The 13597-nt window shown below is 39.0% G+C and overlaps 2 protein-coding genes across 13 annotated transcripts in view; one reads left to right on the top strand and one right to left on the bottom strand.

Annotated features, from left to right (window-relative positions):
- Window positions 1-31: 31 nt before the first annotated feature.
- On the bottom strand, window positions 32-1406 carry PIERCE2 (piercer of microtubule wall 2). Of its 2 annotated transcripts, none has more exons than XM_054215212.1 (2): window positions 1270-1406; window positions 32-394 (listed from the first exon to the last, which is right to left on the bottom strand). In XM_054215212.1, exon 2 carries the CDS (start codon window positions 383-385, stop codon window positions 32-34), a length of 354 nt encoding a protein of 117 aa, XP_054071187.1. In that variant the 5' UTR covers window positions 386-394; window positions 1270-1406. The 2 variants fall into 2 exon arrangements, with proteins under 2 accessions (XP_054071187.1, XP_054071186.1); XM_054215211.1 differs by having other exon boundaries at window positions 32-397; window positions 1270-1340.
- A 157-nt stretch (window positions 1407-1563) lies between these two features.
- The window catches only part of CCPG1 (cell cycle progression 1), a 47395-nt gene continuing 35361 nt past the window's right edge, over window positions 1564-13597 (top strand). For 6 of the 11 annotated variants that reach the window (XR_008468529.1, XM_054214974.1, XM_054214977.1 and 3 more), the window contains exons 1-6: window positions 1564-1681; window positions 6356-6427; window positions 11221-11335; window positions 11974-12053; window positions 12242-12449; window positions 13449-13544. Coding sequence is in view for 10 of the 11 variants with exons in the window: in XM_054214974.1 (XP_054070949.1) it covers window positions 6368-6427; window positions 11221-11335; window positions 11974-12053; window positions 12242-12449; window positions 13449-13544 (559 nt within the window). In the remaining variant the exon portion in view is untranslated. Of the gene's footprint in view, window positions 1682-1721; window positions 1742-2031; window positions 2265-5901; window positions 5925-6355; window positions 6428-11220; window positions 11336-11973; window positions 12054-12241; window positions 12450-13448; window positions 13545-13597 lie in introns of those variants that run through there. The other 5 variants (XM_054214979.1, XM_054214978.1, XM_054214970.1 and 2 more) reach the window with 4 other exon arrangements.

Genomic DNA, 13597 nt, shown 5'->3' with positions numbered 1-13597 from the left:
AAGTCTATGACATAAAGATGGAGATGCATTTTTACAGAGTATGCTGTAAATTGGGGTAGTCATATACCCTACTTCTGTCAATGGCAGTGTTTAAATAACTACCTTGAAATGACCCACAAGTGAGTAAGTGTTTTGAAAAGGTTTGATCTATTGGGTGATAAGTACGAGGTACCATCTGTGAGATAGGTGGAATAGCACCATATTCCCTCGAAGTTGTTTTAAACAGTAAAACCTGAGGCTTTGTCAAAGAACCATTGGTCATGAGTGTTTTCGGGTCCAGCATACAGGAAAACACCAGATTGCCAGGATTTGTGCAGAGAGGCGGAGGAGGAGGTTGGTTTTGCTTTGTGTTTGGACTTGATGGCAGTTTCTCATCAGAAGTCATCTTCTTTCCCTGCTGAGGAGACAGATTTTAATTCAGCTTTTCAAATAACAGGGCAAAGCATTTCACATTTGTTAAATGTTTGTGGTCAGGGCAAATGTTGCTCAAGACATGTATTGAAATACATGCACGGTGGAGAGTGAGGAACTTAACACTGCAGACTTTTGACCTTATTTAGTAAACTGTGGACAGTGATCAATGGACTCATGTTGATTATGAACTATAGTAAAAACTGGAATTTGCATCAATTTCTGCATTAGCGATAATCTTGAACACAGAAAATACCTTAAAATGTGTTGCAGAAATAATTAGTATGTATAATAAAAACATGAATGAGAGTAAGAACATAGCGAGGCTTTGTGGGTGCTTTGTTTTGGTTTTGACATTTCCTTTTCTAATATACAGAAATATGTATGCTAAAACAGAGCCCTAAACAAACCTCCAAATGACTCTATTTCCTCGCTCATGTTCACATACATGCGTTTGTTTTGGTGGGTTTTTTTTTTTCCCTCTGTGGGGAGTGAATTAAGATGACTGATACTTGGTAGTACATTCATGCAAAGTGCTCTAACGCGGTATTGACATGTGGGGTAAGACGGCACTGAATCAGGTACCTCCCTTAGTTTTGCTGAGCGAGCCACTCAAGCCCTGCTCTTCAGAGGCGCAATGAAATCTTTTTTCTCTATTTCTCAATCACTTAAAAGATGAACAAAACACTGAAGTTGCTAGCTGACTTAGAGATTCAGACTTTCCCTTTGCTGTGTTTATTAACGAGGCCTGTTGTCGTTTCCCGTTTATTTTTTGCACCGGTACCGCAGCCCTGCTGTGCTGAGACCCCAGGGCCTTGCTCGGCGGGGCCCGTTGATGGGGGGCGGGAGCTGCCTTACCCCGGTCGCGGGCTGCCCTCGGGACGGACAGCTGCTCCTGGAGCAGTTTCAAGCCTCCGCTGTTGGGAAACTTTCCAAATTAGTTAATTCTCCGTCATCCACTCGAAGGATCAAGTCTTTCTAGCCCACAGGCAGGCCCGGCCCGGCGCTCGGCGGCGCAGCGTTGCTATGGCAGCGGGGGCCCGGCGGGGCGGGGCGTGCCGCCCGCCGCGGTGCATGCTGGACGCTGTAGTTCCCCAGGCGCGCGGGGCGGCCGGCGGCCGCGGGGCGCGAACTACAGTGCCCAGGGTGCGGCGGGGCGCCGCCGCAGTGCGCAGCCGCGGCCCTGGCGGGTCGGTGTTGTTTTTGACGGCGTCACCGGCGGCGGTGGCGGCCCCTCGTCCGTGCCGGGCCCCGCTGGGGCCGAGCTCAGGTAAAGCGGCGGGAGCGACCTGCGGGGCGGTGGCGGCTGCCGCCTCCCGGCCCGGCCTTGGTACGCAGCCCCCTGGGGAGAGCGGCGTCCCGGGCCGCGGAGGGGCTGCCTGGAGCCGGGGGGAAGCCCGGGGGCGCTGGGGTCGGGGCAGGGAGCCAGTGAGCGGGGCGCGGCGGCGGCCGCCGGGCCTCTCTGAGGCGGCCGAGCGGGCTCCGCGGGCCGCGGTCCCCGCCGGGCCGGCCCGGCCGCGGGCGCTGGCCTTTGGCAACTTCCTCCTCTTTCATCATATGCCTCGGTCTCCCCGGCTGATGCAAGGTGTTCTCTTTCATAAATGGTGTTATTGTGGCTGTAGCGGCCCGGCCCGCGCTTCGCTGCAGGTGCGACCGTGAGGGCAGCGGCTGGGGCTGGGCGGGCAGCGCCCGGGCCTGGGGTGGGCTGGCGTCTGCTGCCCGGGCCTGGCTGGAAGTCATGGCAGGCAAATAGTCTGTGTGGGTTGCTAAGTATATTCACCAAGAAGAACGCTACTTCGGGGAAGAAATTACACCGCTGTGTAGAAATAATAAACTTGCACAAAACCCCTGAGGTATGATACTGCTCTAACATGTTTTTATTTCTGCTGTGCAGCAAAGAAGCTACTGTAGAACAGAACTGTGAGTTTTTGCTTGGAATGACAGCATAGCAAACTCTAAAGAATGCCAATTCCTGTCAGTGCCTTGTTATTCATCTTTTCATTTGTCAATGCTTATTGAGGTTCTTTTAGTCTAGGAGATCCTCTTTGCAGACAGAAGAACTTGTTTAGATTGGAATAGTTATTTTCTCTGAGACTGGTATTCTGCTTCACAGTGGATAAATAGGATGTGATATGTATTATGTTGTCAACAATACATATGGCTGTAAACTTATACATCTTATGCTTCTGGTTTGCATTTCACTAGGCTTAGGAAAGTAGTTCACATTTCTCATTCCCTGCCCCCTCCCCCCCGCCCCCAACAAAAATACATAGAGGTTGAACTCTGAATATAATGGATATTTATTTTATCTAGATAGAAACTTAGCAAAAGGCAATATCACTGTGAACATAGGACATTTATGGGCCTAGAGTCAGCTTTGCAGTTTTGACTGGAGCATAGAAGAACTTGAACTGTAACTTTCTTTTGAAACCTAGTGGCAATGAAGGTATTTAGTGAGAAGCCAAACCAGTGAAGCTGTCTCTGAGGGGTGTTTTTCTTTTTTTCCAAGCTTTCCTTCTGGCTTGGCCTGACATATAGGAGGTGTGGAATACTCTACTGTATCCTTCAGTTATCCCTGCTGTTATTGGTCAAAAAAAACCCCATTAGTATCATCTTGATTCGCTAGGAAGTTTGCAGGCGTCATATCTGTTGAATTCCTGCCCCAAGTGACTTGTTTTTGTAGTAGCTTGCATTCAGGAAGGCAGTGCCAACCATATCCAGCACCCTTGGGCGGGTAGGAAAAACCTCCTGGTTCTTAGTGGGTCTCTGTCATTTGGTGGTGGAGAATGCAAGCTGGTGAAGATTTTGTGAGTAGGTCAGTTTGGCCATCGGGCTCAGATTAGTCTTCCATATTTCAGTTTACTTAAGGGACTGTATTTGATCTCAGATGTGGTTATGACTATGTGAGTTATGTTAATCTTTTACAGAAATAAGTTTTTACAGAAATTAGTTCTAGCCAATGGTTGAAGTTTAGGAACATTGCACCTGGGTATTTTTTATTTAAACTTTTTAGGCTGTTTTGCTCTTTTAGAGCTAACTAATAATAATTAATGAAATGCTTTACTTTTGATAACTGTTTCACATGTGTATGTGTGCTGAACGTGCTTGTAGGAACATAGGCACCCTAGAGATACCCTTCAGTCTGATGCCATGCTATCTGTCTTTCATCTTTGATAAATTTAACAGTTCCACCTGTAAATCCCAACAATTCTGTCATTGTTCTTTTTTATTGCAATCTTTTTCTGGTTATTAAAAACTTTTCTAGTTTGGAGATTGATCACCTGTATGCAGTTAAATATGCAGTTTTAATATAATATTCTGGTTGAATACAAGATAAGTGAGGCCAGCAAGTAACAGAAAATAATGATTGTTTGTCTATGTGTTCCTCTGTTTGCTCTTTAGATATTTTTTGATTATGCCAATACTCACATAGTTAGGTCCCAAAGCTTTTATTTGGGAAGGGAAGACAGGTGATTAATGCTTCTTGGAGCCTGAGGCCATGGTTGTGTATTCAGTAGAATTGGTTTTATGCCGTGCTCAATTACCTGTCAGTCTGTGATCTGGCTGGAGGGGGAGAATGGGATAGATGATGAAATGCTGAGTTAGCTAGAGGAAGGCACACGTTAAAATGTTCAGCACAGAGTCTACTGTTAAAACCTGCTCTTTCCAAATTTGTAAATGCACTTGTATCAACAGAAGGGGTTTTTTGGCTTATTAAAGTATTTGCATTGTGTGACTTCATTGTTTTTCATCTAGCACTGAGAGGCACTAAAACTGGAATTGCCATATTATGAAACCACAGCCTGAATTTCTTCCCTAGTGGAGATCAGACTCGCTAGTAAGGACTGGGTGGCTGCCTGTACTATATTTGCCTCAAGCTGTATTTTTTGTGGTTACAAAGGAGGCATGGTTTTCAATGGCAATAAATTTGGTACTCTTATGATCGCTCTATTCACTGAAATGTAAAATAATTAAATGGAAGTGCTTTTGTACTGGGGAGAATTCTTAAAAGATAATTTCAGATCACTGGTACAGTTTTTGCAACGTAGCCAGTGATGTTTCTGATAGGTAGTGAGTTCTGGTGCTGGTAGTTACCTTCCCCTGGAAGGAATGTTGCTGCTGAATGCCTGGTCAAATTTAAAATAATTCAATGGCAGCAAGCAGATGTTATTGTCTCGTGAGAACTCTTGAACACAGTCTTTGCCATTTGGGCATTTGTTATTTTTGATGATTGAAGAAGTATGATTTAAAAAAACCCATGATTTTAAAAAAAGATTTGATGATTGAATACAGCATGATAAACAAACCAACCAAAAAATGAAAAACAAACAAACCAAAAAAACACCAAACAAAAAGCCCACCCAAAACAAACCCACCCCCACCATGATGTTCCCTACCTGAGATTCCAGGAAAAGCATTAATGAAGGAAGAAAAAGATTTAAAGGAAAATGACAACCATACTCAAAGTAGGGTTTTATAATAAATGGAAATCTGATTTGTTTGTAAGTTTGATACCTACATTGATTGTTAGTCAATATTTTTGCGTTATAAACTGTGCTTGTGATGGTCACCATTGCCTTTTTTACAGAGGAACCCCAAATATATTAATTGCAGTTGATGAGGGAAAAGTGTTACATTAGAGAAACGTATGATAACTACCATAATGCAGAGATATGAGACAAATGTTTACTCTATTTTTTAAGACGACTAAATGGAATTGGAAGTTTCATATTTTGTTGTGCAAAATTCTAGGCCACACTGGCATATTTAGATATTCTAATTCAAGGTTTGTGTATATGTTCTGTGTTAACAAACTGGGAGTAAAGACAGGATTGATAATAAAGTAGGGAGTAAAACAATTTAAACAAATAGGTGCTTTTCTCTGTGTTCCTACTGGAAATAACTAGGTATGGGAAATAAAGCAGATGTCTGAAGTTCTCCGAACTCTCTGCTTTTCTATAAAACAACAGTTATATTGACAGCTCTATTGAACTATGCTTTCTTTTGCTGTTTTATTACATTGGATGTATAACGTAACACACAATTGATTGGAAATTGTTCTATTTTGGGGAAGTTTTTTCCCCCTGAGGTAAATCTGTAGTCAATTGTATTAACAACTTGATATATTTTTATTTTAAGGAACAAGAAATACTAAATTTATTTTAAAAGTCTTTTGTTAGTGAAGAACTTTAAAAAATAACCTGGATGTGTAACAATAATGAATACTGTGTATTCCTGGTACAGGAGAAAAAATAAACAGGCAGCTGCAGCCAGGCAGTTCTCTTCTGAAAATAACTACCAAAATCATCCGGTTGTATTGTAACAAGTAAAATTTGTACTTTGGGTTTTTTTCGTTCTGTTTTTGTACTCTCCAGGTACTCTCTCAATTTTCTTCACAATCAGTATTTTTAAGAGTACTTGAAAGGAGTGAAAGAAACATGAATCATTGTTTTGCCCAGTAGTTGAAGAGAGTTAGTTCCAAAAGATCCTAATTTGTGTCCTCTCCAGAAAAGGTGTTTTTCTTGAATGATCTGTTAGTTCTTGTGCATGTGACAATTCACAAATGACTACCTACTGAAATATGTCTTTCATTTTGTCTGTAGCATCATTGTTTGAGTGTAATTATTGATTTATTGGCTAGCTCTGTGTGTGTGTGTGTTCTTAGCTAGTCTAAGAGCTTTTTGACTGGCTAAAATAGGTATGTACCCAGCAAAGCCATATTTGCTCCAAGTATAAAAAGATAATAGGAAATATGCACAAAATAATATATTTTCTCTCTAAACTTCTCTTCTATATTTTTTTTTCAGTTCCAGAATAACAGTTTGTGAGTTAGTGTAGTGTTCTGTAACATCATGATTTGGATTCTTCTGTTTTCTTTGTTTTTTTCAAGTGAGCAGTAAAATTACATATCTTGCATGTTAAAATAATCTACTTTTACTTGCAGTGTGCTTTGAAAATGTCTGAAAACTCCAGTGACAGTGATTCGTCTTGTGGCTGGACTGTCATCAATCATGAGGTACCTGATCTCAAATTAATCAAGTTCTGTCAGTTTAAGACTAGCCACATAGAGTAAAATATAATTTCAACTTTGTAGTTCATGTTTTATGTGGATATTGCATCTCAACAGAGAATATAGGAGAGATTTATAAATAAGAAAGCATAAATCTACTGTTTACAAATGTGTATCCTTTACTATAGCTGATATAAATTTTATTTAAAAGAATATTTTTTTTCTTCAAAGTTTTTACTTTGAGGAATTGCTAGCATTTTAGTGAGATGTTCTCCTTTGTTCCATCTTTCCTGAAAACATTGATGTTCTATGTAACTTGTCTGTTGTTGCTAATATATTTTTAGTTTTTCTTTCAAATTCCCTTCTATCCCTACCCCCACCCCACCCCCCCCCCCCCCCCGGGCAAAAAAAAAAAGGTTGGGAATAATGGGCAGGAAAAATATCTCATGCAGAAGGAAATGATGCCATGAGTTCTCCAGGTGTTTTCTTCTACTACACTGGCTGATCCTAGCCTCAACAGTTGCTGGTTAGGAGCGGCCCTCTGTCCTTACTTTCTGTCTTTCTTACTATGAAGCTACAGTGAGTAAAGGAGTGACAAGATTTTATTAGGTTTATTGGGAAATGAAAGTGATGGGAGGACAGGGCAGCTCTCTTTACATCTGTGCTCTAAGGTCAGGAATGAGAAGAATAGCCTGCTTGGAGCTTAAAATGGTGATTGGTGAACCTTGCCATACTTAGGCTTCGAGGGTCTTGAAAACAGCCTGGAAGAACCTTGGGGGAGTGGTAAGAGTTTCTTCTGTAGGAAGGACTGAGTTTTGAAGTTACTTTCTTTTGTGTTTTACAGGGACTTGCAGCAGCTTTTAGCACAAGTTCTTTGCAATTCATACTGAAATTCTGGGTTTCCTTGGCCTTGTTGTTCAGGCAGGAGAGCGTGAGGTATAAAATACATAAAATAATCTGGATGTTGGCACCTTGTGGAGGAGGAATTCATATGGCAGTGCAAGACTGAGCTAATGGCAGCAACTAAGAGAATGGCTTTTTGTCCATGAGGCAAACTGTCACTGAAGGGGTATCCTGCTTAAGGACGTGTACAAAAGCAATCTAATTATTGTATAAGGAAGTTGTGATGGTAGATTGTGTGGCAGCAGGTGGAAAGAGCTAACAGGCAAAAGACTGTTCGTGGTTCAAAACCCTTACTGTTTTTTAAAATCTATTCAGTTGATGTGTGGAGCTCTTATCAAATTTGTATGGTTTCAGTTGTGTTTCTGTCCATCTCCTGAACTCTGCTATAGCTTCATTTACTAGGCGTACTTTTCTTTGGGATGAAATGCTAGAATTCTCTTTCTTTGGTCAAGTCTTGGGGTATAGCTCTTTGTAAAGTCACTGTTATGTCTGTGTAGTCCTGGTTTAATTTGTGTGTTTGTTTCCTATCTTCTGATGTTTGGTTAGTTATATAAAGTGACAATGGCTTTACTAAAACAAAAGTAATTTTTAATTGCAAGTAGAATAAAACTTGAGACAAAAGAAAAAAAAAAAGTGAAGCGATTAAAGGTCTGTTGGGATGGGATTTGTTGTTGCCTAGGTGTCTACAGGGTAGGTGTCTGAATCTGATGTCGCTGCCTAAGTTTGCTTTGTACAGATTAAATCAATACAATCAATTGAGTCTAAAGAGCAGTAATTCTTGTGCGAAGGTCAACATTTATTTTTGATCAAATGACTTGGTGTTTTTAATTCTGCTGACTGTATCCTTCATGAAGGTCCCTTCAACAGTTTGCTCAGGTGTAGACACTTGAAGTTAGATAAGATTAATGTTTTTATCTTACTTTTCCCTAGTAGTGAACAGGGCAGGCCTGAGTTGCTTAGAAGCTCTGAGGGGCCCTACCTTTTAGTGTGAACCTCCAGTATACCTTTCTACTTTAGTCCTGAGGATTTTTTGTATCTCTTCAGATCTTGGCTGATGTGTGGGTCCAGTATGGGGTGAGGTTTCTTTTGTTTGTTTTGTCTTTTAAGTATTTAGCATTGTCTTGGAAACTGAGCGCGCTTCTGAGCCAGAATCCTCAGAGTAAATGGGTTAGCTGTTTCCCTGGAATGATATGTATTGTTTGCCTGTATCTTCTTGTTGCCTGCCCCAAAACATTTCAAGGAATAGTACTTGAAATCTAGGAGGAAAATAGGAAATAATGGGAAGATATCATGGGTAGTGATCAGCTGTTTCTGCTTCACTGCATGCTCCCCTATTTGCCGATTATAATGAAAATGTAGGTAATTCAAAAGGCAAGCCATTACAAGCTTGTGATCGTACTCAAGTTTTGAAAGCTCAGTTCGGTTTCAGAAGTGGTGTACAGGAGTGCACAGGCTATCAGACTTTAGAGATATCTAATAAATGTAAAAGAATTTAGGAGTTGCCTACAACAGTTGGGTCACTCAGCTGTGAATTGCAGGCTTACTTTCATACTTGGGGTGCTTATTCTACACTGTAACTGAAAATGTATTATGCAGTCTAAATAAATTAACATAATACAAGATTATAGGAAGGCAGGGATTTGGCTAGCAGGACAGATTTCTGTGGCGCAGAACAGATTTCTGTGGTGTAGAGGTTTTTTGTTCACGGTTATTCCTCCCTCATTAAAAGAAACAAGATTGTTTGGTTCGGGGTGGGGAAAATACTGTTTTTTAAGCACCCCTGTTATTTATGTTCTCCTGACAAGACAGCTTTGAACCTGAGCATGAAGAGGGTAGAATGAATGGGATGGCTAAATACCCTTCATGCACTTGTTATCCAGGGAAGGGCTGGCATGTGGACCACTGTGTACTTCAGGGAAATTATTTAGATATTTAGGAAAGGGATAGAGCCAAGGATTAGACAAATTTGGCATACTGTAATATTCTCTCAGGTATTATTGCGACCTGTATTGATGAGGACACAAAAGAATCAGTTTCTGGATTTGTTTTACCATTTACAAAGGCACCAAGTTAGGAGGGGCAAGAAATGGTAATTGTCTAGATTGTGATTGCAGAGAGCTGACAGCTGTGTATGCTGAATTCATTGTCTGCTTTGAACAGAGAAGTGATGCTGTGTATCGTTGGACTACTTGTAAGAATGGATTTACTAATTTTGTGTAGGAGTGTAGGAAAAGGAGTGTAGTGAGGAGACAGTATCCTTTCTCAACCTCTTTGTTGTTGATGAAGTGGAAGGCTGGTGGAGGTCTAGCAACAGATTAAGTGAATTAGAGAGTTCATACATCCACACCAGAATGCACGTGTTTAAAAAAGGGTGGCTTACCTTGTACTCAGCTAGCCCAGTTTCTTGGGGTTTTAGCTACAATTTTTATCTGTTTTAAAATGATATTCCTGCTCTTTGTCTTGTGGAGCCTGCTCAAACTAAATTTCTGTTATTCTTTTTTTTTTTCTTCACAACTTAGGAAACAAAAGTAATGGTTCTATTACACCAGAGAAAAATTGTCACATAGTCTATAAAACCCAACCAAGTCAAAAACAGCGAATAATTTTGTATTTTCTTTCCTGAGATTTCACTCAGATTTTAGTAAGTTACTTATAATTGAGTGGCAAATTTCTGTAGAACATTTGAGTTCAAAATTGTGACACTTTTTTAGTCAAAAGAAAAAAAATACACAGTATTTGTTAAAGTACTAAAACAGTTAATTTTTAAAGCATTTTGAAAGGGAATATAACTTTGTGATGTGATTATAGAATGTATCTTAAGCAACTCTTCTTGAGGTATCTAACCTTCCTGAAGTACAGCCTTCTCTTAAAAACAAAAACATACATGTTTGCTTGAGTCCTGAAATGAGACAGCTAGGGAAACTGATCTGGAGTATTACTACTACTGTAATTTCACACCTGCTGTTGCAAAAATAACTATCTCTGTTTACAAAAACAGCTCAAGTTATTTATGGATCAGGGTGACTTAGTATTTTTCAGTTACCTTTTGCATGTTTATAGTTTTCTAATAACCTTACTGGAGTTGGATCAGTTTTTTTAAACAAAAATTACAATATGAAAATTCAATATTTGGAGTTGTCAACCATATCGCTTGCCTTTAGTGCCCTGCAGGTTCTGAGCCCTGTTTATCTTCAGTTCCTGTTTTGCTCTGAGGTTGTTGCTGACTGGCAGCTGACTAATAACTAAGGCTCCTTTCTGGATTAAAAACAGAAATCCAATTTATAGACTGTATAAATATTTGTTTTCCTGGTGTCAGAGATGTACTATTAAAACAGCCATTCAGATTTCCTGAGAGGAATTGGGATGGAGTAGAGTGATACATATTTTTTTCCTGGTACTAGTACTTATTAGAGTTGATGGTGGTACTCTTGAAGTTCCATTTTTGGGGGTGGGTGGGTGGTATGTTTACATACAATACATGGGCATGTATGTAGAGTTAGATTCCATATGCAAAATTAATTTGACAACCTCCTCTGTCTCTCTAAATTCTGTTAAATAAATAGGTCTAATAAAGCTAATAAAAATAATTATTTAAAATACTTAGCATAGTTGTTAATTGATGCCTAAATTGCCCTTTTTTTCCCTAAAATTGTCTTCCTCTGCCTTTTTTCAATCATGACCATAAGTATTACACAATAGAAGTTGTTTCCCTGTAGTTAATTACTTTGTATTTCTCTTGCTTTTCGTTGCTTAAAATCTTCTTCAGTTTTAAAGGTTATTATTCTTCTCTTCTGTTTTTATTGTTAAAGTCCTGTTTTATTTGTAACCCTTTCCTTCTGCTTTATTGACGGAAACCCCAATAACTGTAATGTTCATTTAAAACTCTTGAACTCCAGGGTTCTGACATAGAGACGGTGACTTCAGAAAATGGAAGCACAAATGATAACCATGAGTTTGTTTCAGAAGAATATGTTTCTTTGCAAGAAGAGGAGCAACCAGTTGATTTGCAAGGTAAGATATTAAAAGAGGAGTAGTTCCATAAAATAGGTAAGTGTCTGTTGTATCATGGGCACAAAATTCGTATTTTTAATAGAGTTTGTATACTTTGTAGGCCTCTGTCAAAGTACCTGCTTCATCAGTGTTATGGAAGATATTAAGTTATCAACTTCATAAAAGGATATTTTCTTTAAATGAAATTAGTAGAATGTTTTTCATTTTGTCAATATTTTAGATGTGTTATAGAATAGTATACACTGGTGTTGCTAGAAAGTGTTTTATAGAAGTGCTACTGATAAAAGAAAATTACTATATAAACATTCCTTAATACTGTCCTAGATCAAATAAGAGTACTTTGGAAGAAACCGTTAATGCTTTTACACCTAAAAATAACATTGTGGCACTGTGTTAGCGTTGGAAGTGTAACGTCTGGTGCATATTAATATAATGAAAATCCTTCCACTTATTTTAATTACGTAGGGATATTAAAAATGAGACTTAGTGTATTTTTAGAAAATCTTCCCTGATATGAGTAGATAATAGAAATTTGTCACAATTACACATATTTTAATATATGGGAGTGGGCATAATATGTGGAGTTAACTGGTTTTAATCCCATGTCTGTTTGTTTTTTCCTCTTTTTATTTATATAGCTCAGTGCAGCAATGATGGAGAGATACCAGTGGTAGATAACACTCTCTCTGCTTTTGAGGAAACTCAGACAGTTCCAGAGGTAAATTATGTTATGTTTTTCAGAAGCTTCTGTAAACCCCATCTGCCAATGTCAAATAATGTTTTGAAGGCATTAAAATAAAGATACCGATTTTTCCTTTCTTTAAAGCATTAAGAATTCTTGCTATTTTTAAAAGTTACTTTATATTGTATGTATCTGAATAATTTTAACATTGCCGATTTCCCTAGGGAAAGAAAGAAAAAATCCCTGATGATGGGTCCTGCATTGGAACGATTAGTGATGATTCTGATATTGTTACGCTTGAAGCTCCAAAACCAGAAGAAACTCAAAGTCAGGAGGAAGCTCCAGCTGATGGTGAAGAAGCTCAAAATTCAGAGGATTTTAACATGGGCTCCTCCTCTAGCAGTCAATATGCGTTTTCCCATCTGGAAACTGGTAAGAGCGATAAATTACTAAGCAATGGTGTGCAAAAATGTCACTGGGGTGGGGGAAATAATCTTTGCTTAGGGAACCTTCTTTGGCTGCAGAGGGTGAAAAAATTGGTCTTGTTGAGTACAGTTCCAACTGTTTGCAGTCTCTAGGACATCTCTAGTTGCCCTAACTCTGAAACTTTGTCTAAATGTATGTCTGCTGTCTTTTTATTTGAAGGCATTCTCTCCCGTTAAGTTTGAACTATTTTGAATAGAAAGTAAATTTCTAGCATATTTTTGAGAATTAAAATGACTTTTAGTTCATAGAATAATTGTAGGTTTTCTCTTGGCATTTTTTTTGGCTTTTATAGAGTTGGCATAACTAACTAGCAACTGGGAGAGAATTGATTTTTGGAGCTGTGAGGACTAATAGCAGGATGACTACAAAAACTTTGCTTACCTTTATAGCTATGTAGAATATATATATTTATTTTTTTAAGATACTCCCAGTACTTGGCAGAAATGCAATGCATGATATTCAGGAGGAAGGACGTGAATATTTGTCCAATTTAAAGCAAACAAAAACCCAACAAACCCAAACGAAAAAACTTACTGTTGTGTTACTCTTCTCTAGTCTTCCTTTTTAATTCTGTTTGGCTGGTTATTTGTAATTTTTTCTGTTCTCTTTATTCTCTGTAACACTTCTGTGTGACTGACTTTTACCTTTCAAAGTAAGTTTATTGGAAGAGCAGGATTTTTCTTAAAATGCTGTTTTATCTTAGAAGTAGAATACATCATCGTTAAAGGTTCATGTATGTGTATAGTATCCATTGGAATTGGAAAACGACAGCTTATCATCTAATTATGAGCAGTGATGATTTGTAACAAAGCTATTGCCACCTTTAAGTCTCCTGATGACTTGACTTAATTTTTAATTTAAAATTTCGTTGACTTTTTTTCTTTTAGGTCTAAGTGCTAAAATTGTTTGTTTTTTTTTTTCCCCCCATGTTTTTGTACACAAAAGTCAGTTGGCTGGAGAAGCTGAGGAAGATTCCTGATTGTGTAAGGGGATGGGGAAATGAGGTGAAAGAGCATGTGTCTCGCAGTCCTCCTTTCCAAGGTGGTGTGATTAAATTCGATCAGCTTGTGTAAAGCTGATTGCTTATGGCTTGC

Source organism: Rissa tridactyla, chromosome 9, assembly GCF_028500815.1.
Source record: "Rissa tridactyla isolate bRisTri1 chromosome 9, bRisTri1.patW.cur.20221130, whole genome shotgun sequence".
Lineage (NCBI taxonomy): Eukaryota > Metazoa > Chordata > Aves > Charadriiformes > Laridae > Rissa > Rissa tridactyla.
The sequence above is the reverse complement of the archived record's forward strand: the minus strand, read 5'-3'. Positions and strand labels throughout refer to the sequence as shown.

Bases quoted from the DNA above. Each gene is read 5' to 3' on its own strand.
- PIERCE2 (XM_054215212.1), bottom strand. From the start codon at position 385: ATGACTTCTGATGAGAAACTGCCATCAAGTCCAAACACAAAGCAAAAC.